Raw genomic sequence first — 22,416 nt, forward strand, 5'->3', positions numbered from 1 at the left:
AAATAAAAATAAAAAAAGAATATGGTGTTGGGAAGGGCCTAAAACATCATCAGACTGTAATTATGTCTGCTGTCATATAAATGAAGCATATAGTTTTAATGGTATAATTGAATTCATTCTTTTTCTCAACTGGCCCTAATATACTTTGTTTTTGTAAAATGCACAACATAATAGGCAGGAGCTAAATTATTCTACATCTGGTTATTTGATTCCCATGAGACACTGGGTGCTCATACTAGTAATTTCATACCTGAACACAATTGTGTCCTTCGGCGTCCTAGAATGTGAGTGTTCAAAGGGGCTTAGAAACCATCAGTCCTTCCTTTTGAGGATGAGGAAGCTGAGGCAGGGAGAGGCTGAGTTCTGCAAGGTGGCACAGAGGTACAATGAAGTTATAACTAAAACCTAAACTCCCTAGTCTTCCAACACCCCACTCCGTGAACCCTTCACGACACCATTGTGTGTGGAGATTGTGGAGCATTTCCCCGGCCTTTTAATCTCCTCTATCCATGCAGGTCACTTCAGTACCCTGCTTGCACGGGCAAAGTATCTCTCAGCATCCCAGGAAATTTGGAGTTCATATCATCTGAGATATTTTGCTCAGGAGGAGAGATTACTAGTCTATTAATTGATGGTCCCAAGAAAACTGACTACCTCCAGTTGTATATGGGCACCTTAATGGGCAGAGAAGTTTCAGGGTGTGGGGCAGAATCGCCTAAGTATGGGAGCTAGAACAGAAAGTCCCCACAAAAAATTTACCTATAGAGAAAGCAGCGTTGATGAAAGTCTAGAACCATTGACAGATTGTAGTCTTCCGGAAAATTCAAATGTGCTATGTCAAGGCCTTTGCTAAGGCCAAAAAGACATGAAAATGCTCTGGGACTGACTGCAGCATGAGTCCTGGGACCCATACCCACGCTGCTTCTAACGGGCACCCCAACTTAAAGGAGTAAGGTAGGCCTGGCTTGAAAAAACAAACAAACAAAAACTAGACAAATAATTCAGGTGGAGTTTGAGGAAAGGAAGGGTATGGTCCATATACGGGGTGGGATGTCCTCGGAACCCCATGAGATGCAAACACACGCATATATTTTAAAGTGCTAGGTCAGGACAGTGAAGATGCAAGTGTTTTGTTTTGAATGGAGGATTACTACCGCACGCACAGTCGACCTGCAGCAGAAAGCGTGTGGAGAGCGCAGAAAGCATCCCGAGGTCTCATCACTCTTAGAGGCACAAACAACGCCCCGCGTCCCACTCGTGGCCAAGTCCCCTGCCCCGTCCTGTCCCCGGTGTGGCACTAACGAAGCCCCAGGGGCCCCGACCCCCGGGGGGGTCCCACCGGGATGGGAGGACGCGGGCTCGGCTCGGTCCTTCCCACTCGCGTGCGGTCCGCGCGGGGCGCCGGGAGCTCGGCGGCGGGAGGGCGGAGGAGCTGGGGAGGCGGCGGCGGCTTCATTGTCTCCCGCGCCCTCCTCCTCCCACGCCGGGCCCCGGCGTCACTGGAAAGCCGCCCGGGCCGCCCGGCGACGGGTTATTTATAGCGCGGGCTGCGCGCGCGTCACGGAGCCCGGCCCGGCTGACGGGGCCGCTGACGCGCTTGGCCGCGGGGCCGAGTCCGCGGGGCTGCGCGTCGGGAGCGGGTGACAATGGGCTTCTGTGTGTGCAGCTGCCGCCGCCGCTGGGGGCCGGGGCCGGGGGGCTGGGGGCTGGTGGCCGCTCCCCGACCCCCTCCCGCCCGCCCGCGGTCCCCCGAAAGGTGGCCGGCCTTTCCTCCCCGTGGCCCTGACGGGCCCTCGCCAGCTGCACTTTTTTTGTTTTTTTAAATCAGTAAGTTCCCTTGGGCCCAGCTTTCGCTTGCACTTCCCCCGTTCCCCCCGTCTTCCCCCTGCTTGGTGAGAAAGGGGGGATGTAGCCTGCAGGGGGACCCCTTTGTGCGCCCAGGGGAGCAGGACGCACGCAAGGCACGGCCGGCGGGGAAGGCGGAGACCGAGGGGCCGGGAGCGCCGGCAGGTAACGTATCCCGGACCCGGACCCGGACCCGGACCGGGCTTTGTGCGGGTGGGGGAGGGGACGCGGGGGGTGCGATCGCCGGGCAGCCCTTCTGGGACTCCAGTCGCCCCGCTCCTCCGCCCCGAGGCCGGCGCGCAGGAAGCGCATGTGGGTGTTTAGCTCCAAGAGCGAAAGAGAAACTTCTGCGTAACTGACTAGAGGAGGCTCCTCCCGGGAGGCCGAGAGGATGGAGGAACACCCACCCCCCACCCCGCCCCGCAGCCTCCCGCCGCCCTGCCTCAGTCCATCCCCCACTCCCCCAGGACGCCCGGGACTTGGGAGTCCTCCCTTCCCACCCTCTGCCCCCTCCCGCGGGATCTGCCCTTTTTCGCCCCCGCCTCGCGGAAGGAGGGGCTGGCGAGGATTTTGGGGGACTTCCTGGGCTGCGGAGACCAGCTCTGAACCCTCCCCTTTCCGCTGCCGGGAGCCGGGGAAGCTCGCTCCGTAGCCTCCCCGCACGTGGCAGGCAGGCAGGCAGAGAACTCGCGGTGCCTTCTAGGAAATTGCAATCGATTTGTAATGCAGTTTCGCTAATTGGGAGTTCAAAATTAAACTTTAATAAAGCATTTGTGTCGTCTCGTCTAATTGTGAAAGCTTCCATCCGTCCTGGTAGATAGACTTTTAAGTCTCAAGTTAATGGCGCTAAGCTAGATTTCCCCCCCAAGTACAATTCCGTCAGCCGGCGTCGGCGCAGCTGGATTTCCGTAAGGTGCAGATGTTGCTAATGGCAGCTTAAGCACGGATGGGCAGATAGCAGACGGAATGCAACATGTTGCCATATGGTTCTTTTAGCCTTTCACCTCCAGGGATGTCAATCACATATATTCCGGGAGGAACTTAATGACTGTCTGAACGGTAAAATAAATTACCTGGTACAATTTATATCCCTTGACCTGGTACGTTATAACAACAGGAAGATAACATTTCACCGTTTCTGTGGTATAAATTGAACCACAGAGCCACATTTCAAATTCTATAACACCTCTTTACAGTTTGAGGGGCTCTGTCAATCATTCTGACTTAAAATCTGTTTCTGTGTTGCCTTCCTCTTCTCACCTCTGGGTGAAACAAAGTTTGTAAAGTTTAGCAAAACTGTTGTCTTGGATATTGCCAATCAGCCCTCCAAATAGTAATCAATGAGGGTGTGGAAAAATGGAAAATATGATTTTCAGAGCTAGTTACTTAAGAGTAGCAATCTTAGGAACACCATACTTTTGAAACTCACAATTAAAGGACTCCTATGAAAAGTGGTGTTGAGTTGTTTCAATATAACTCCTAAATCCATTCATTAACTATTTGAAATTTTGTGTATTTGTGTATTTTTTTCAATAACTTCAATCATTATTAAACTTTGGAAAGTAACTTACAGAAAAACCGTGCTTAGAAATGTGAAATATAAGAAAAATAAGGAGGAAACCAATTTCTATACATGCACACACCACACACTACATGTGCACTTCAACTTGAATCCTGTATGTGATGGTACTGGTCATTTGTTCTCCCCAATCCCACCCCCCCCCCAACATGTCAGTGACAGCATACTGAAATCTCTGTTCAGACCCTCGTGGGATGATTCTGTAATATTTCACAGGTCTTATTTTTACAAACCCTGGTGACTAATATATTTGATTTATTGCCTCTAATTTCAGATGATAAACATGGTTGTCCTTTACTGTATCCCTCCTTTTTCCTTCACTAATGCAGAGAGGCAACACCGAGAAACAAGAAACTTGGGTAAAAAAAAGTAAAATGACTCACTATAACATTTTTTACGTTTACCTGAAAGCTATAGACAGATTATCTTTTAAAAGACTTTGCTTACAACAATATGCAAACCATATTAATTCATGTGAACTGATGGATTAGCAAAATACAAAGTAGACATGAACAGTCTTATAAAGTATATATTTTCAGTCATGTCAAGTTTCAGAAAGCTAACATTTTGAAAGTTTGTCTATACCTCATGTCCTTTCAGGGCTGTTTTCAAATTACCATATAATGTTTCTCCATTTTTCTCCTTTTGTGATGGCTGGTAATTTGTTACTTAGTGCTCGAGTTAATGCAATAAGTTTGATACTATCGTCAAATAATATACGATGATTTGTGTCTTTATATAGCAGGAAACTCTCATACAGAACACACCAAGATATGTGTGAGTTATGGCAACCTTTTCTGGAGGCTGTTTTTGGTAATCTTGAAATGGCTGAGATTTTATTTCTGTGACATCAACACTCAATGAGTTTTAACCTTGATCAGTAGTGAGCTTGTCAGTAATGACTCCATCTCCATGACTTCTGAATAGACAGTAAGTGCGCCCTTCAATCAGTCACACAGAACTTGTCTTGTAAAGTTGTTATCGTCATGAACAGATATTGCAGCCTTTTGTTAGGCCCTGGTAGTATTAATGTGTTCCTCCTTCAAAAGCCAGGCTGAAGTCCTGCTATGCTTCGTTTCAGAATTCAAGTCCATTAGTCAATAAAATCCTAAGTGGCACTATTTGTTTTTGCTCGAGTTATAACATTACATATAGTTCATGAGTAATTTGGGCCCTTTTATAGACAAACTATGTATGTTTTTGGTGTATATATATATATATATATATATATATATATATATAAACAATCAAGATATGTATCTTGCCTCATGACTTTATTTTAAATGAAGATTTGATGGATTTCCATTGTTACTTTAAATGAGGTGGCTGGCTGCCAAGGCAATCCTATAGCTGGAAAGTGCTAGCATTATTATCTATATGGGGACTGCTTTCTTTCTCTTTTCTTTCTTTTCTTTTTTTTTCTTTTTTAGCTCTCAACCTCACTTCTCCCTTTCAATATTATCTTGCCTTTCATATTGCTAATCTGATAGTTTGGATATGAAAACTTTTGAGAATGTGTTTGTATTGGCCAAGAAGATTATTACCAGTGTTTTTTTGGTTGCTTTCTGATAGACAGCCTTTATCTTGAGCTGGTATGTTTATTTTTACTGAAAAAATGAGAAATACTTTTAGGACACGGTAAATTCCCCATGTTCTAAGTAATTTTAATTGTGATGCAATCCTAGATGCTTTCTTCTTCTTATTATTTTTAATTCATGAATGTATTTTAAAACACTTAAAATAGGACAGATTTATGCATTTCTCAAGGTAACATGGGACAGGTTATGAATAGGCATCAGGCCTGTAATAGAACTTCATTCCAGTGAGTGGGGGAGGGGAGGAGAGCCAGCAGGAAAGAGTATATAATCCCACTGCACTGGCCCTGTTTGCTTCTCAAATTTAAACCCATGTTGCTGCATTGGAAACTTGTTTCTCTCTTTTATAGCATTTCATTTTTAAAGAATTTTTAAAAACTGTCAATCTGTAAATATGTAACCAGCCAAGCAGAAAACAGTCTTTTATTCTCAGCTATATATACAGCTTTGTTTTTATCTGGGTTAGAGTGAGTGCCATGTAAATACCACATAAAATTTTGATTTGATTTTCTCTACTTTGAAGATTGACAGGGGCTTCTTTAATCTTGTTCTATTCATGTTCTGTATTCAGATATTGAAACACAGTATTTTATACATTTATAAGATTATGTGTGCATTTATTTAATTTATGTCTCGTTTTCTTTCTTTCTTTCTTTTTTTAAAAGCATGTAGCCTGGAATGTTTGTTCTACTTTTTTTTTCTTCACATCATTACTCTGGTACTGCTTGATGTAACTTGATTAGCTCCCTCCCCAGTCATGATTGGTAATTAAAATAGGCATTAAAATTAGTCACTTAGCAATTTTGCTGTTCAATTGGCAATTAAATTACTTAATTGCAATTAAAGTCCTAATTTTAATTGGCAAAATGATAGATGTAGATTTAAGATAATATGTATAAATACTTTAATAAGTGTCTATATAAGGATTACTTAATTACTTAACTTCAAGTTTATGCTGTTAACTTTAGAACTTTTAAGTGAGCAATGAAATTTATATTACATGTATTCAAAGAATATGGTAATTAGATTTATTGCTTATCACTATAAGGGTCCTTGCTGTAAGTTACTTTTGTGGTATTAAAGTTATAGGCTTGGTAATTGCAGGATTATGATGAGAAAATGGCATATATTTGTCATAATATATCAGTATTGTATCTTTATTTTTTATTAAATTAAGAGGTTTCTATCAACCAGTTAGTTTGAGGAAAAAAATCAAAAGTGGTTATTTTATCATTAAAGGTAGAGCAAAAACTAGCCAAACTGAGGTATACACATAAAAACTGTTGCAAAGTGTATGTATTTCGTCTACTTAAAGAAAATGCTATATAATACTGTGATGGTTACTAATGTTAATAGCTACTTTTAAAATTTCAAGTATCCTGGATATTTTCTTAGCATATAGCAACTTATGTTCAGAATCTTTAAAATGTCTTTTAGGACTTTGTACATTGTAATGACCTCCATGTTTACTGAAATTAGCAATGAAATCTAAAACCAAAGTTACACTTCCTTGCTTAATAAAAAAAAAATTTGTTACAGATGAAAATATTGATGGTTGCCAGGGGCTGGGAGGAGGGGAACAGGGAGAGTTATTGTTTAATGGGTATACAGTTTCAGTTTTATAAGATGAAGAGTCATTGGAAGGGATGGTGATGATGAGTGCACAACAGTGTGAATGTAGTTAACACCACCGAACTGTACAATTAAAAATGGTTAAGATGGTAAAGATGATAAAATTTTGTTATGTGTATTTTATCACAATAAAAAAGAAAATATGAAATGGTTAAAAGTGAATAATTAGGCAATGATTACCCAGAGTCAAACATTAGAGAAAAGGAAGGATTTTTATTATGCAAAATACTTCTTGAGTGGCATGAGGTTTCACCATATATTCAGTTTTACAATTTTAATTTACAAATAGATGATTCTAGAAAACAGTCCTCTTCTGCACATCTAGAACTGGGTTCTGAATCAAAGTAAGAAAGAATTTTGAAAGTCTTTGCATTAAGTGGTTTTTGATGAAAATGGGCCAAGTAAAATTGAGTAAAAGCACAACTACCCAAAATGTGCATGCCAGCTAAGCAATTGACATGTTCTCTAAACATCTTATAGCAAAGGAGCAAATTATTGGTTGATTAATATCCTATTAAGTCAAATGAAGTGGCAAAAGCAAAAAAAAAACAACAAAAAAACCCCCAAAAAACTAAAAAACAAAACAAAACAAAAAACCCCAAAACCAAACCCCTTAATATTAAAAATGGATTTTGCATTTTCAGAAACAGATTTTTTCAAAAAATTTTTCCTTCAATCAATAAAGTAAAACTTCCTGCCAAATGGGAATAATGCCAAGAATGTGTTTGTCTAAATATAACTTAAAATGTATATCTCATTTTTATGCTTAAAATAGGTTCCATTAAGTAATTTTTTTATGACATATCCTAGAGTTACCTTGATTCTTACAACGTAAGAGTTATGTATATTCACCATATCTGAATTGTAAGGGCTAGTCTGAGTTCATTTTGGGAGACTAGTGAAATAAAGGCTCCCTTGCCAAGCATTAAGATAGAAAATCCTAAGGGATTACATTCATGTTTGCTTTCTAAATTATACCAAAAGCTCAATTTTATTAAGTATAATCTACCTAGCCTTGGTTTAGATGTGCATGTATGTATTATTTATGTTGATTTTTCATATTTTTCTACTTTGGTTGAGATGTGAATGTATAATATTGACTTTTTATAAAAATATTTTTTCATACATGTGTCAATATATCCTGCTTAATATTGGTTACTATGATAATATATAATATCATAATATTACTTTCCTAAATTCTTTACTGAGGTCTTCTAAATAGTAGCATATATTGATAGGAATAATAATTTTAAATTTTATTGGATAAAAAAAGGAGCTACTTAGGGGTAGGACCAACTTTTACTCCCATTTATTTTAAATTGTTAAGAAAATAGACCACCAATTGGGGATAACTGTAAATGGCAATAATTTAAAGTTATATCAGATTCTGGGCCCTAAAAAGCATTATTGTTATTTTAATTGAGTTATGAAATAGTTTCTTTTCAAGAATCTATGTTCAAGAATCTTGAAGGGTTGCAGTCATATAAATGCACAATTTCAGTTCCTTTTAGCCTAAAGCATAATTTTTAACATTTTCTAAAAGGTGGTTCAATTGTACATTTTGATTCCATTATATGTGTAATTAAACCTGTATGCACAAAAGCATTTTCTTATGTTCTAGCAAATATACCCACAGGAATCCTCTTCTAAACTATAATTTATTTAAACATGTAATCATAGGATTTTAAAAACATGCTTTCATTTTTCCAAACTGTATGCCAATTTGAACTGCTTTGTGATAAAGTGAGAGATTTTTATTACCATTTTGACTTCTCCCCCCACCCCTCCCCGTGACCTAACAGTGAGTTAAACATGAGCAGGAGGAAATAAAGAAAACCTATTGTGAACCTAACTCCATGTGTTAAACTCTTTCCCTTTTCCAGACAAATGGAAGAGAATCACAGATTTGTAAATATTTATGAATTCCAGCACAATATGAATATTGGGGCCTGCAGCATGCTCTCCTGGGGATTGGCCTAAGTAGTTATAGCTCTCTCTCTCTCTCTCTCTCTCTCTCTCTCTCTCTCTGTTTTATCCTCCTGAACGTTGTGGAGTCAGGCCCCCTACTGACAGAATCAGTCAATTACAGTCGTGGGCGGTTCTACTGACACTTTCATCAGAACCTGGTGGGGACACAGGAATTTGGAGTTTTGAGCCTAGTCCTCCTCTACACTTTCTGAAGCCTGTGCTGGATCCTTCCACCCCAGCACATCCGACCCGTACCCAAAATGCCAGCTCTAGGAGTAGCTTAGCCAATAATTGGTTTAAGTGAGTATTTCAGTCTTGAATCTGGTGTCTCTAAGAAGTATAGCTTCCCAGGAACTAGTTCTCTTCCCAGAGAACTCTTAAACTGATTGTAGTACAGAAGGAAAAAAGCCCACCTTTTCTCTCATTTGAATGTTCCATTTAATTACGCCATTCAAAGTCATTAATAATTATTATATTAAGCTGCTGTGAGAACTGCCTCTCCATCTTGGGTGCATTAAGACTTGGGCAAAGCCTATGGTATCAAGGAGCCAGACTCCACAGGTTGCTGGTATAGAGTAACGAATCACAGTATGTGTTCCTCGGAGCTCACTTGAAGAACTCCAGAACACTTTCCCACTCTCTGGGAGAAAATTCTCACGTTGTCCCCAGACTCAACCCAGGGCGATGGGAGTGTTTTTTTAACCGCAACAAGGGTGGAGGAGCCTGCGGAGGAACTATATCTACTTACGTATGCCTATTTGTGTATGAAGGGTAATGGTTCTCCCAGCCCCCGCTTTCCTAGGAATACATTAAAAAATAATAACTGCCACCCCAGCAAGGCTGTGCTTGAGTTTCCGTCTGCCAGAAATAGCGGCCGGGAGCCTGGCCCGCCGCTGGGATCAAGGCAAGCTCCCCTTGGGCGCGCCCTGCTCCCTGGCGGAAGGGGAAGGGAACCCGGGAGGGCGCCACAGAGCTAGAGCTGCTATTTTGGGCCCAGCCGAGCGGGTGCGTCAATGCCTGCGCCCCTGCGTCACCGCCACCTCCACCCCTTTCCTTCTCCCCGGCTCTCCAAACTCTCACTTTTTCCCTTTCGTTCGCGTGCAATCGACTCTGCCCACGGGGCTCTGACGCTGCCGAGCTCATGCTAATAAGCTATTCTTCGCCCTCCCCTCCTAATCCCCCTACTCACACACCTTCACTCGCCACTACCCCCTGCCCCCAAACACACACACACACACACACACACACACACACACACACACACACATACATTTACACATTTCCTGGTTTAATGTTTTTTCTTCTCGCGCCTGCACCGGCACCGCTGAGCCGCGGCGGCGGCAGAGCAGCGGCGGCAGTCGCAACATCTGGGGGAAACTTAAGGTGGTCACGTAGGTTTTCTCGAGGCTGCAGCGCAAAAGAGCCTGCGGCTTCTCGGGGCAGCCGCAGGGCACCCGATGGCTTCTCCTCTCCGCCTCTGGGGAGCAGGGGGCGGCGGGGAGCGGGCGAAGGCGGGGGTGCAGATTAGAGCTGAGTGGCTCCGAGGCGCGGAGAGTTCCACGGCGCTTGGGGCCAGTCCTGGGAACACCGGGAGGGCGGGGGCGGGGAGCTGCCGAGGGGCCTGAACGGCTGGAAGCTCGCCTGGTGGAGAGAGGAGAGGCGGCTGGAACCCCGCGGGCAGAAGGAAGAGCCCCCGATCCCCCCTCTTCCGTCGCCCCAGCCTCTTCTAGCCCCACGGGAGAAGCCCCCAGAGGCCGGCCCAGCTCTGGCCCAGGGACCGGCCCGGGGTTGGGAGAAGCGGCATTTCCTTTGCTAGAAAGCGCCTCGCCCCATCGGCGCGGTGGGGGGGATGGACTTGCCCGGCGGAGTTGGCGGCGACTCGGAGGGCCGCGGGGTGCGGCGTGAGCCCAGAGCCCACACTTCTGGGAGGGCGGCACACGGTGCTTAGCGGAGCCACCCTGCCCCCACCTCCCTACGTTTTGTCTTTCCTTCTTGGCTCTCACGCGGAGGCGGTCAGAGCCCTGTGCTTCAGAAGAGGGTCCATTTATTTACCTAAAACTCGTGGAAGGATAGGAGGTGATGGGCACCGAGGAGTGTCGAAAGTACCAAAGTTAGCATATGGTGAGGAAAGCGCATCTATCTGCCAAAGGCGCACCTGTTGCCCTCTGCTCGGCTGCATTGTCTGCGAAATGAACGTGAACGACGCCTCACTCTGGCTTTTGGGGTCCCCAAAGGGCTGGATACTGCCTAGATCCTCCTTTGCCTTCCACTCCCCTCCCTCCCCACGCACCACGTCCTCCCTCGCACGTGGGCACTGCAAGGAAAGAAGGGAACACAAATTAGCCCCTTCCACCTTGGACTGTGTGTGTGTTGGGGGAGCTGGGAGGGGGGGCGGGGGGGGGCGGGGGGAGAATATGAATATTCCAGAGGAGGCGGGGGCGGCCAGGGACAGGGACAGGGAGAAGAGGAGGATGCCCTGGGCCAGGGAAATCCCACCCCCATTGCCTGAGCCCTCGGAGCGTGCCGCGTCCTGGGACATCTGCTCGAGCCTCCGCTAATGGAGATGACGATTGTGCGTTAGTGAGGGTAGAGCGCGGTCAGGCACAGCCATCCCTGCGGGTCCCGGTGCCAGCTGCCTGGCCCACACCAGGGTTCCCCTCCGCCCGGGCTTTTGTTGCACCTTCCCTCCCGTGTGAGCGGCAGGGCAGCCGCAGGGGCTCAGGGGGTTTGGGGGGGGGGGTGGGTGAGATGTCGCCGCTCTGCGGGCTGAGCGGTCCAGAGTGGAGAGGTCACACCTCTTTCGGAAAAAAAGCACACACGCACCCCAACACCCACCGAGCTGGCCACCAAGGTGAACCCAGAACGGTTCCCACCTTAACGTCTGCCCTGCTCGTGACGTCAGGTCGGAAATATACCAAAGCGAGCGCGGGCCAGGAGTCCGGGGAGCGCGGCGGCGCGGCGATTGGGCGGCGGGCTCTGACGCGCGCTGACGCGCGGAGACTTTAGGTGCGTGTTGGCAGCGGCGGCGCGAGCCACATAAACAAAGGCACATTGGCCGCCAGGGCCAGTCCTCCCGGAGGCTCGCGCCCGGCTCCGCGCTCCTGCTCGCCGGTCCAGCCGGCCGCCTGCCGCGGCTCCCTCCCGGCTCTCGGCGCCTCGGCTCCCAGCGCCCCTGTCGCCCACCCCTCCCCGACCCTGCCCCTGGACTCCCAGGGGGAACGACACTTCGGCCGAGTTGAATGAATGAAGAGAGACGCGGAGAACTCCTAAATGAGTAGGTGCCGTCCGTGCGGCTCGCGGTCTTTTTTTTTTTTTTCTTTTTAATCCTTCTTTCTTCTTTTGCACGTCTCTTCCTTCTGCCTCTCTGGTCTAGGTTCTCTGGAAGTGGGCGCCAGAGGCGCGGGACGCGAGTGGGGCGGGAGGATGGGGAGGAGGTGCGCGCAGCGACAGAGGGCATTTGTCCGAACACCGGCTTTGGCACCAGCGGGGAGGTGGCTCCCAGTAGGGGCTGCCAGACTCCTGGTTGGTGGACGTGAAGGGAGACTCGCATAGTTCGGGGAGCCGTGGGCTTGTCCGCGGAAATCAATGTGCTGGAAGTTTGCTCTTAGTGCGAAACTGAGTGTGGCCTTTGGACACGGAGACTCCAAGTCCTGTGTCTACGAGGGGTCCGGACGCTACCCACCCACCAAGTGACAGGGAGAGAGAAAGTCCTCCAGTTTGTGTGTTGCTTGGGAACTGTGTCACCGTGGCTGGCCAGGGTGCCAGTGTTTCCTGGGTATTGTTGAGTAAAGAGAGGGGTGGGGAAGAGTGTCCTGTTACTAATTTGTGTGAAATTTCTGGTTTGATATATGCCGCGCTTGTGTATGTGAGTGTGTCAGAGACAGACAGACGGAGAGAAGATGTAGAGAGTACAGTTAGGAAGCCGTGAAGTAACGCGGTGGGTAAAATGTCCAGCACAGGCGTATTTCTCAGGGGCCGTGGGGGTCGGAGTCTAATGTCTTTCCACTTTTCCTGGTTAGCCTCCTTCCCCATTGAAGCAAGATTCTGAGGGGGGGGGGGCAAGGAAAACAGAAGGTGTAGATGTTTGACTTTCTTTTTCATTGTTAATAAGATCATCTATGCTCTAGAATGCCTTCCAAGTAGGAACATCTGAAAATCACTAGGATATAAGAATGCCTTGTTCCAGCAAGCCGGCAGACCAGGGCAGGCTGTATAGGGGAGGTGTTCAGTTTGGTGTGTGGGAAAGCCCGTCTAGCAGGGGTGCCAACACCCGATAAGCAACATTGCACTCCCCCTGCAATTGACCTAAGATGCTTCTGGAAAAGTAGGGTCTGCTCTTCCCACCCCTTGGCCATTAAAGATGTTGAAAGATAAGTTTCTTGGAAAACTACGTGCCAGTTCACCTGTTTCCCCAGTCCCAGTGCTCTGTCAAAAGCACGTTCAGATTACCTTCAGGCTGCCCAGGCCTTGCTCACTAACGTTTTGTAACTCAGAGGGGTGGAGGAAGAGGTTTCTACTCTTGACCTCTACTTTCTTCCCCACTCCCAAAAGAAAAGCCAGTTTCACCACGGGGAAAAGAAAAAATCAGGGAAGGTTCCAATGCTGTATTTTATTAAACTCTAGTTTCCTCTTTTCGGGTCAGAATTAAACTGAAATGGAAATGACACTCCCCCACCCCCATACACCCTACCAAAGGGGCCAATTTATTGCCTCCTAAGAATTAAATAAGTACATGGGATGCCTTTGATTCTCCAGAACCCTCTCTCTGCAAGGACTTACACAGTGCAACGGGTGGCATTTTCTGTTGTTTTCAGCCACCTCTGTCACACCTTCCTTTTCGCTGCTAGGTTTCCAATGAAACAATCGCGGGAGGCATAGAAGGGCCTGCCCGGTGAGTCTACAGATGCCGGGCTGACTCTGTCGGGAAAGGCACCTGAAGCTGTCTGTGTCTGTATTTCAGGGAGGAGATCTGACAGGCTGGGCTCTCCAATGCTTTTCTAAAAATCTTGGAAACTTTATCCTTCATTGCTTTACGACACTGTCCACCTTTAAGTTCCTTGAAAGCGCCTGTGCCTGTAACTCGGCTGAAGGTTAGTGCAACTTGATTTCTTTCTCTCAGCCCCCCTCCCGCCCCCCCAATTCCCTAAATATCAAGACCAGGGGCAATGCGATCTTCCTCAGCAGAGCCTGTAACTTAAGGTTTTCTAACCCGTCGCCTTCGGAAACAACTTTCTGCTTGTGCAGTTCAACTTCATCTCTAGGATGAGCTTGCTGAACCCGAGCTGCAGAGGGAGAGGCTCATTGGAGCTGGGTTGTCCAGGAAAGGGGGTCGAGGGGGGAGGCGTTTGAAAAGAGCCGGGGAGACCCTCCATGGCTTTCCAGCGCTGGGTCTTTATTGGATCAGCCTTTCCCGTGGCCCCCACTGTCTAGCTCCGCAGCCTTCGCGATCCCCGCCCTTCCCCTCGCGCCCCTCCGCGCTCTCTGACCGCCGCGGGCTGCCGGCGCAGCTCCAGGTGAGCCCGAGCCCGCGAGGAAGTGTTCAGTTGACCAGGCTGAGTGTACATTATTCCCCTGTTTCATTTCCAGCCATGCCTTGTGTTCAGGCGCAGTATGGGTCCTCGCCTCAAGGAGCCAGCCCCGCTTCTCAGAGCTACAGTTACCACTCTTCGGGAGAATACAGCTCCGATTTCTTAACGCCAGAGTTTGTCAAGTTTAGCATGGACCTCACCAACACTGAAATCACTGCCACCACTTCTCTCCCCAGCTTCAGTACCTTTATGGACAACTACAGCACAGGCTACGACGTCAAGCCACCTTGCTTGTACCAAACGCCCCTGCCCGGACAGCAGGCGTCCATTAAGGTAGAAGACATTCAGATGCACAGCTACCAGCAGCACAGCCACCTGCCCCCCCAGTCCGAGGAGATGATGCCGCACTCCGGGTCGGTTTACTACAAGCCCTCCTCGCCCCCGACGTCCGCCACCCCGGGCTTCCCGGTGCAGCACAGCCCGATGTGGGACGACCCGGGCTCCCTCCACAACTTCCACCAGAACTACGTGGCCACCACGCACATGATCGAGCAGAGGAAAACGCCCGTCTCCCGCCTCTCCCTCTTCTCCTTTAAGCAGTCGCCCCCCGGCACCCCTGTGTCGAGCTGCCAGATGCGCTTCGACGGGCCCCTGCACGTCCCCATGAACCCGGAGCCGGCGGGCAGCCACCACGTTGTAGACGGGCAGACCTTCGCTGTGCCCAACCCCATCCGAAAGCCCGCGTCCATGGGCTTCCCGGGCCTGCAGATCGGCCACGCGTCGCAGCTGCTCGACACGCAGGTGCCCTCGCCGCCGTCGCGGGGCTCCCCCTCCAACGAGGGGCTGTGTGCGGTGTGTGGCGACAACGCGGCCTGCCAGCACTACGGCGTGCGCACCTGTGAGGGCTGCAAGGGGTTCTTTAAGGTGAGCAAGGACAGGGGCGGAGGAGGCAGGCAGGGGCCCCCTACAGCCTGGAGCCTCGGTGTGCGCGCTCCGCCTAGGTGCAGGCAGCTCAGCTCCCGCTCGCCCCGGAAGGTTCTTTTCCCGGGGTCCGCAGAGGTGGCGGTGGGGGCATCCGGGTGCCTGCCTGAGAAAAGAAAGCGGGGAGACCCCGAGACCCGGAGACCCTGAGATCCGGGGTCGCATCCCCCGCACAAAGCCGACCCGTCAGGCCTCCGCCCCAAGTTGCTGGAGCGCGAGTTGGAAGAGGGTCATTTGCATGTGCGCAGAGCTGTCTTTTCTGTTCAGATTGAAATTGGTTAGGACAGAGAACCGTGTCTGAGCTAACCAAGTGGAACAGAATTCCCTATGGTCAAATTAAGTGATCTCTTTATTTCGCCATCCTGATTGAATAATCTTATCATTTTAAATAGAGAAGGTCTCCAAGGAATGTAAATAATATGAATGCCCACGGATTTGTATTTACTGAGCGTCTCCTTCTCCTTCTCTTGGCATATAAAACACAGCAAGGAGCGGCAAGGTTAGCTCAAATGTTAACGCTATCAATTTTCTTCTGTAACATGCCCTGGGGGAGGAAAAAGAAAGGAAAGAGAAAGGAAAAGGAAAAAAAAAAAAACGAAAGCAGTTATGTATATGTGTTTGTTTGTGGCAAGGGAGTGTAGACCCCAGTCTTTCAGAAATTGTTCCTGGATTCCTTGGGTTGCTGGCTTTTCAAGAGAAAATTAATTTTCGGCCTTGACTGTCTTTTTGTTTTGCAGCGCACGGTGCAAAAGAACGCAAAATACGTGTGTTTAGCAAATAAAAACTGCCCAGTGGACAAGCGGCGCAGGAATCGCTGTCAGTACTGCCGGTTCCAGAAGTGCCTGGCTGTGGGGATGGTCAAAGAAGGTAGGTCCGGGCGAGCGGCCCACTCCGCAGTCTGTGCCCTTGGGAGAGCGCTGCCCCCCGTCTAACCCCACTTTCTACAGACAGAGCCAGGGGTCTCCCGCCCCCCCCCCCCCACCCGCGTCCGGCCTCGGCCTCGACACGGGCAGCTGCTGCTTGCCCATCCTGCCCTAGAGAAAGCCGACAGGCTCTTCTCGTCTTTTAACTATACGACCCATTTGGAAGAAGACGTAAAAACAGCCCCGCGTTTTTTATGCTTCTCGCCAGTAAAGCCTTTACAAGCAGTGGGGCCCAGTGCCGCCTGGCCCGCACTCCCCCCAGCTGCAGCCACCCCCGGGAGGGGCCAAGGAGGCAGCTGGGTCCCCCTAGGCCAAGCGACAGTAACCGGCTCTTTCTTTGCAGTGGTTCGCACGGACAGTTTAAAAGGCCGGCGAGGTCGTTTACCTTCCAAACCGAAGAGCCCACAGGAGCCCTCTCCCCCCTCGCCCCCGGTGAGTCTGATCAGTGCCCTCGTCAGGGCTCATGTCGACTCCAACCCGGCTATGACCAGCCTGGACTATTCCAGGGTAAGATGCTGGAGGGGGGTATCATGTGGACAAACCGACAGCTGGGCAGGAACCCTCCCCACTCCCATCACTAACCCCCAGACTCAGGATAAAAGGAGGCAAGCAAGACTGTGTGCTCACAGCTCTGGGGAGAGCCACAGGAGGCGGGCAGACCCACAGACAAGTGTAGACAGGAGGACAGTGCAGCCGAAGGAAGAAGTGCTAGGCCAGGGTGGTCAAACCTCTTCAGCCCCTTTCCCACCACCAGATACTCAGACGCTAATGCCTCTGATGGCCACACCAGAGGCTGCATGAAAAGCCCCCCCAGAGATGCTTTAATCCTCACCCTCTCTGGCACCGTCAGGGTGGGGGCTGCCTGCTTGGGGGTCGGGGAAGGGAAGGACAGTGGGTCCGAGGAATGGCAGTGGGGTGGGGGATCAAGTGGTCAGAGTCTTCTTTTACCCCAGCTGTGAGGAATGGGAGGGCTCTAATTGGAGGAAGTATGTCGGGCAAACTTAGAAGTCACGGCAATTTTATTAAGATTTGCAAAGGGCGCCTCTGCTCGAGACCCACTCTGGGATTGGCATGAATACTAACATGTCAATTGTTTTGTGGAGATAAGAGTGAACGTTTCCCAGGGCTGGATGGCACTGTATTTAGTCTGTATGGAAATGGTAATTTACATATTTAAAGCAGCGACCTCATAGCACCATCCCTAATTGAATTAATTGCCCCGGAACATCTAATTTCCTTACTGGTCAGAGAGAGGTTTAATTGTTATAAAAACCTGGCTCCACTACTAGAAACGGGGTTAGCAATTTCACGGGTTATATATTTTAGAGAACCTCATTAAGTGCTTTTTAAAATGAAATTCCAGTTCCAGGCGAACCCTGACTATCAGATGAGTGGAGATGACACCCAGCACATCCAACAATTCTATGATCTCCTGACTGGCTCCATGGAGATCATCAGGGGCTGGGCCGAGAAGATTCCGGGCTTTGCTGACCTGCCCAAAGCCGACCAGGACCTGCTTTTTGAATCGGCTTTCTTAGAACTGTTTGTGCTGCGATTAGCATACAGGTAACTGAGGAAGCAATCAAGGAGGTTGGGAAAGAAGGAAGAGAGCAATCAAGACAAGAAAAGAAAGAGGGAAAAGGAAATGAAAGGAAGGAAAGAGAAGTGGTCAGAATAGGGGGGAAAGAGGGATAGGATAATAGAAAAAGGTAGAGAAGGGAAGGAGTGAGCCCAGAAGTCTTGGATGAATGTCATGGAGGTGGGATAGGGGGCGTTCTTGATTGTTATGAAATTGAACCCTTTCAAGGTCCACTGGTCTACATTTTATTAACTCTTCGGTAATTAGATGCCTCTTAAATCCCTCATTTATTGCTCTTCAAGTAATTAGTTGTTTAGCTTTTCTCTCTCTCTTTTTCTCCCCTCTCTCTCTCTTTGGTATTAATTGCAGGTCCAACCCAGTGGAGGGTAAACTCATCTTTTGCAATGGGGTGGTCTTGCACAGGTTGCAATGCGTTCGTGGCTTTGGGGAATGGATTGATTCCATTGTTGAATTCTCCTCCAACTTGCAGAACATGAACATCGACATTTCTGCCTTCTCCTGCATTGCTGCCCTGGCTATGGTCACAGGTCAGTACCATAAGCGCAAGGCTCTTCTCCAAAACTGTCCAGCAGGATTTGTCCCAGTTTCCCCTTGCCTCCCATCTTCCTGGGTTTTGCCAGCTAGCTAACTGTTTTTCCCATTCTTCTTTTGTTTCTGATTGTGTTTTCTACAGAGAGACATGGGCTCAAGGAACCCAAGAGAGTGGAAGAACTACAAAACAAGATTGTCAATTGTCTCAAAGACCACGTGACTTTCAATAACGGGGGTTTGAACCGCCCCAACTATTTGTCCAAACTGTTGGGGAAGCTCCCAGAACTCCGTACTCTTTGCACACAGGGTCTACAGCGCATTTTCTACCTGAAACTGGAAGACTTGGTACCACCGCCAGCAATAATTGACAAACTTTTTCTGGATACTTTACCTTTCTAGACCTCCTCCCATGCACTTCAAAGGAACTGGAAAGAACACCTAAAACTGTCCAGAGGGGGCAAGTCACAAGGGCAGAGATAACCCCTTGAGCTGTCTCAGCTCTAGCCATCCCACCCCTTCCATAACCCCCCAGCCCCTTGATCCTTAAAGGAAAACAAAAAAACAGAAAACAAAAACTGTTGCTATTTCCTAACCTGCAGGCAGAACCTGAAAGGGCATTTTGGCTCGGGGCATCCTGGATTTAGAACATGGACTACACACAATGCAGTGGTATAAACTTTTTATTATCAGTTTAAAAATCAGTTAAATGTTCAGAAGAAAGATTCCTAATGTATGATGGGAAATGTTTGGCCACATTTGGTTGTTGCAGTTAAGAGAAATGTTACACACACACACACACACACACACACACACACACACACATCGTAAGGGGACCCATAAGTATTGCCCTTTAAAAGACTTCAAAGTTTTCTGCTGTAAAGAAAGCTGTAATATATAGTAAAACTAAATGTTGCGTGGGTGGCATGAGTTGAAGAAGGCAAAGGCTTGTAAATTTACCCAATGCAGTTTGGCTTTTTAAATTATTTTGTGCCTATTTATGAATAAATATTACAAATTCTAAAAGATAAGTGTGTTTGCAAAAAAAAAAAAAATATAACTACACAAAAAAGGGACCAGCATGTTGATTCTAGGTTGAAATGTTATAGGCACTTGCTACTTCAGTAATGTCTATATTATATAAATAGTATTTCAGACACTATGTAGTCTGTTAGATTTTATAAAGATTGGTAGTTATCTGAGCTTAAACATTTTCTCAATTGTAAAATAGGTGGGCACAAGTACTACACATCAGAAAATCCTGACAAAAGGGACACATAGTGTTTGTAACACCGTCCAACATTCCTTGTTTGTAAGTGTTGTATGTACCGTTGATGTTGATAAAAGAAAGTTTATATCTTGATTATTTTGTTGTCTAAAGCTAAACAAAACTTGCATGCAGCAGCTTTTGACTGTTTCCAGAGTGCTTATAATACACATAACTCCCTGGAAATTACTGAGCACTTTGAATTTTTTTGTTTTTTTAATGTCTAAAATTGTCAGTTAATATATTATTTTATGTTTGAGTAAGAATTTTAATATTGCCATATTCTGTAGTATTTTTCTTTGTATATTTCTAGTATGGCACATGATATGAGTCACTGCCTTTTTTTCTATGGTGTATGACAGTTAGAGACACTGATTTTTTTTTCTGATAAATTCTTTCTTTGAGAAAGACAATTTTAATGTTTACAACAATAAACTATGTAAATGAACAGAACTTGGTCTTCTTTCTGGGTGAGGGAAAATATAGCAATATACAATAGCTAGAGTTGGAGTTTGATTTGGAATAGGTCACTTATTTAACACCTGAGTTTCAAACTGACAGCCTAGGTTCTACGATGCTGGCAAAAGGAACTGGGGGATTGAACTAATTTCCAGAGATTTCAGTTCAATATTTTTCCCTAATCAGAATTTTCCACTGTGGCAACCTACATTTATCAGAAGCAATCGAGAATATCTCCACTCTTCTGTTAAGTTTGCTGATAGGTGCAGCTTTCAGAGGGAAGTTCAGGAGGCCAAGCAGCTTTTGAACTTTTGCAAGGTCCAAAGTCTTGTCAAGTTTTTGTCTGGCACGATGTTTAGGAAATACCTTATTAAGATTCAGGAAGTCAACATGGACGTGAAGTATGCTGTACTTAATCCCTCGGATTTTTCTAATTCTTCTACTTAACACTTGTAAAGAGTCGGTGGAAGGACAAGCATTCCGCCCGTTGGGCCTTGAGTCAGTGGTCTTTGACGTAGAGCAGAACTGTGAAGAGACATTTCTTACGACTTTTTCTTTCTTCCATGGATGGTGATGAGGTCCAGTTTGTAGTTTTATAATAATATTTCACCTTAAAAGGTTCTCTAACAAATAATAAAATACCCGTTTGTCAGGTCCCGGGTCTGGTATAAGAAAGTTATCTCACAACCTCTAGGGTTCCACAGCCTCAACTTTTATCAAGAAAGTAACTTCATGCTGTAGAAGCCGCTTCAGTCCGAGCTGCCTCTCAGCCCCGGGCCCTGCGTAGCTGTCCACTGAGTTTTGCCTCAGGACAGCTGTGACTTCATAGAGAGCCGAACATGGGGACTGCCTTCTCCACTGATCCCGGGGAATTCCCGACCTCGTTCGGGCCACTGAAATTTCCAGTATTATTACTCTTAAAAAACAGAGTTAGAATAGTAACTTACCTTGAGACTCCTCAGGTTATTTTTATTTTGCCTCCCCGCCCCTTTGAAAAGACTTGTTTTGCGGGTGGGTTAAAGAGAGAAAGCAGGTGGTCTAGTCATTGAGGTGGTTTTTAGGAGTGGCGTTTCTCTGCAGGTAACTGAGGGGCAAAAGTGGGTGACCATATAAGCGATGAAATATAAGCGACATGTTCACTTTCCTGGCTTGGTTGAATAGATGAGGCTTGCCTTTTTATTGTCACAACTTCCCCAACCAAAGCCGACACTAATAAGCAGAAAGAACGCTCTTTAGAAATGTTGCAAGTCGGTAGAGCCGTCAGGCCTCACCTCCCAGGTGTCTGTAGCCAGACAATGACTTTCCGACTCAGAATCCCTGAGAGTTGAACCCAGCAAAGAACTCTGTTGCCGGTTCTCAAGGAAGCCGCTGTGCATCACCCCAGGCCAAGAGGTGCCAGGTGGTGCGCCTCTCTCCCGAGACTTTGGGGTGAAAGGAGGGAGGGGTGGCCCTCTCCCAGTGGCCGCGTGCTCACGGCACCGCCTCCGCATGCATTCAATTGTCAAACCGAAGTTGCCGGGTGGCTAGTGCTTTTCTGCTCCACAGTTACTGACTCGCTTTCCAACTCCAGGCTGGGCATCTGGGGAGTGAGGGTTGGGGAGTGAGGGTTGTGAGCCTCGCACGCATCTCCCCTGGATCTGCTGAGAAGCGCGCCGCTGAGGACTTTTCCTGTCCCAGTCTTTCCAGGGGTAAAACTCAGGAAAAGCCACAGACACGCTGCATTGCAAAAGCGAACCGTCGCATAAAACTTCTTTGGAAAGAGAGGAAAACTTTATGATGGGGGCTTCATTTCTCACTCCTCTCCCAACGTCCTTTTAAGAATGTCAGTTATTGTGTATCGTTCCAGCTATGAAAATACATAATCATTGTTCTGAAGACTTGACCATATATTTTCCAGCTCAGGGAGAAGGTCTAATTTTAAATCTTCACGGTATCTAGACCCACTTTGAGTGGTTGCTTAGAACGCCCTGACTTTATAGAGAGATGCCCTTCATTCAAAGCACAAAGCTGCGCTACCACCTACTTGTTGGGCTCTGACGACCGCAGCGGATTCCCTGGGTGCCCAGGCTGCTCTCGCTCTGGCCTTCCATTTTGGGGTTGGGGGTGGGGGTGAGGGGTCTCTAGTCCTGACTCTAACAAGAGATGCTTGGCTCAGGGAGCCGATAGCATCCTGCGATGACAGCGGCACCCAACCACCCTGTCTCTTGTATTTCTTTGTGGTGCCTGACTCCATCCCTAGAGGGTCTGAGTGCCTTCTCCACTCAAAATACCGCTCCTGAGTCTTACGGGGCACGTGTTCACAGAGTGCAAGGAGCCCGACCAAGAGACGCAGATATCCTGCCAACTTAAGAATGTCACTTGAATGTTCAATTTCGCTTTGGCCGGAGAATGTTTTGGCTTTGCGGGCATCAGTGCGTCCACGCGGATATCCAATTAGCCAATTATTTTAAACCTACTCGGCAGCGGTGAATACGTTCAAGAAACAAACAGGTCTGGGAGGGAAGAGTTTTA

General features: G+C 47.4%; 1 protein-coding gene across 7 annotated transcripts; it reads left to right on the plus strand.

The window, feature by feature from the left end:
* Window positions 1–1,645: 1,645 nt before the first annotated feature.
* NR4A2 (nuclear receptor subfamily 4 group A member 2) lies at window positions 1,646–19,876 on the plus strand. Of its 7 annotated transcripts, none has more exons than XM_070422960.1 (8): window positions 1,646–2,010; window positions 13,580–13,709; window positions 14,206–15,071; window positions 15,866–15,995; window positions 16,395–16,558; window positions 17,415–17,617; window positions 18,000–18,178; window positions 18,325–19,876. In XM_070422960.1, the coding sequence occupies exons 3-8, from the start codon at window positions 14,208–14,210 to the stop codon at window positions 18,579–18,581; spliced, it is 1,797 nt and encodes a 598-aa protein (XP_070279061.1). In that variant the 5' UTR covers window positions 1,646–2,010; window positions 13,580–13,709; window positions 14,206–14,207; the 3' UTR covers window positions 18,582–19,876. The 7 variants fall into 7 exon arrangements, with proteins under 7 accessions (XP_070279061.1, XP_070279060.1, XP_070279065.1 ...); XM_070422959.1 differs by lacking the exon at window positions 1,646–2,010 and adding an exon at window positions 11,662–11,893; XM_070422964.1 differs by lacking the exon at window positions 1,646–2,010 and adding an exon at window positions 11,662–11,893 and having other exon boundaries at window positions 14,384–15,071.
* The last annotated feature ends 2,540 nt before the right edge of the window (window positions 19,877–22,416 follow it).

This window comes from Myotis yumanensis, unplaced genomic scaffold (genome assembly GCF_028538775.1).
Source record: "Myotis yumanensis isolate MYYU_CA2020_CCGP unplaced genomic scaffold, mMyoYum1.0.hap1 SCAF_8, whole genome shotgun sequence".
Lineage (NCBI taxonomy): Eukaryota > Metazoa > Chordata > Mammalia > Chiroptera > Vespertilionidae > Myotis > Myotis yumanensis.

What these genes read in the sequence shown, in the direction of transcription:
- NR4A2 (XM_070422958.1), top strand. An exon ending in GCTGCAAGGGGTTCTTTAAG is followed by an intron (nt 15,072 to 15,865) that starts GTGAGCAAGGAC and finishes TTTGTTTTGCAG; the next exon opens with CGCACGGTGCAAAAGAACGC. An exon ending in CCAGCCTGGACTATTCCAGG is followed by an intron (nt 16,559 to 17,414) that starts GTAAGATGCTGG and finishes ATGAAATTCCAG; the next exon opens with TTCCAGGCGAACCCTGACTA.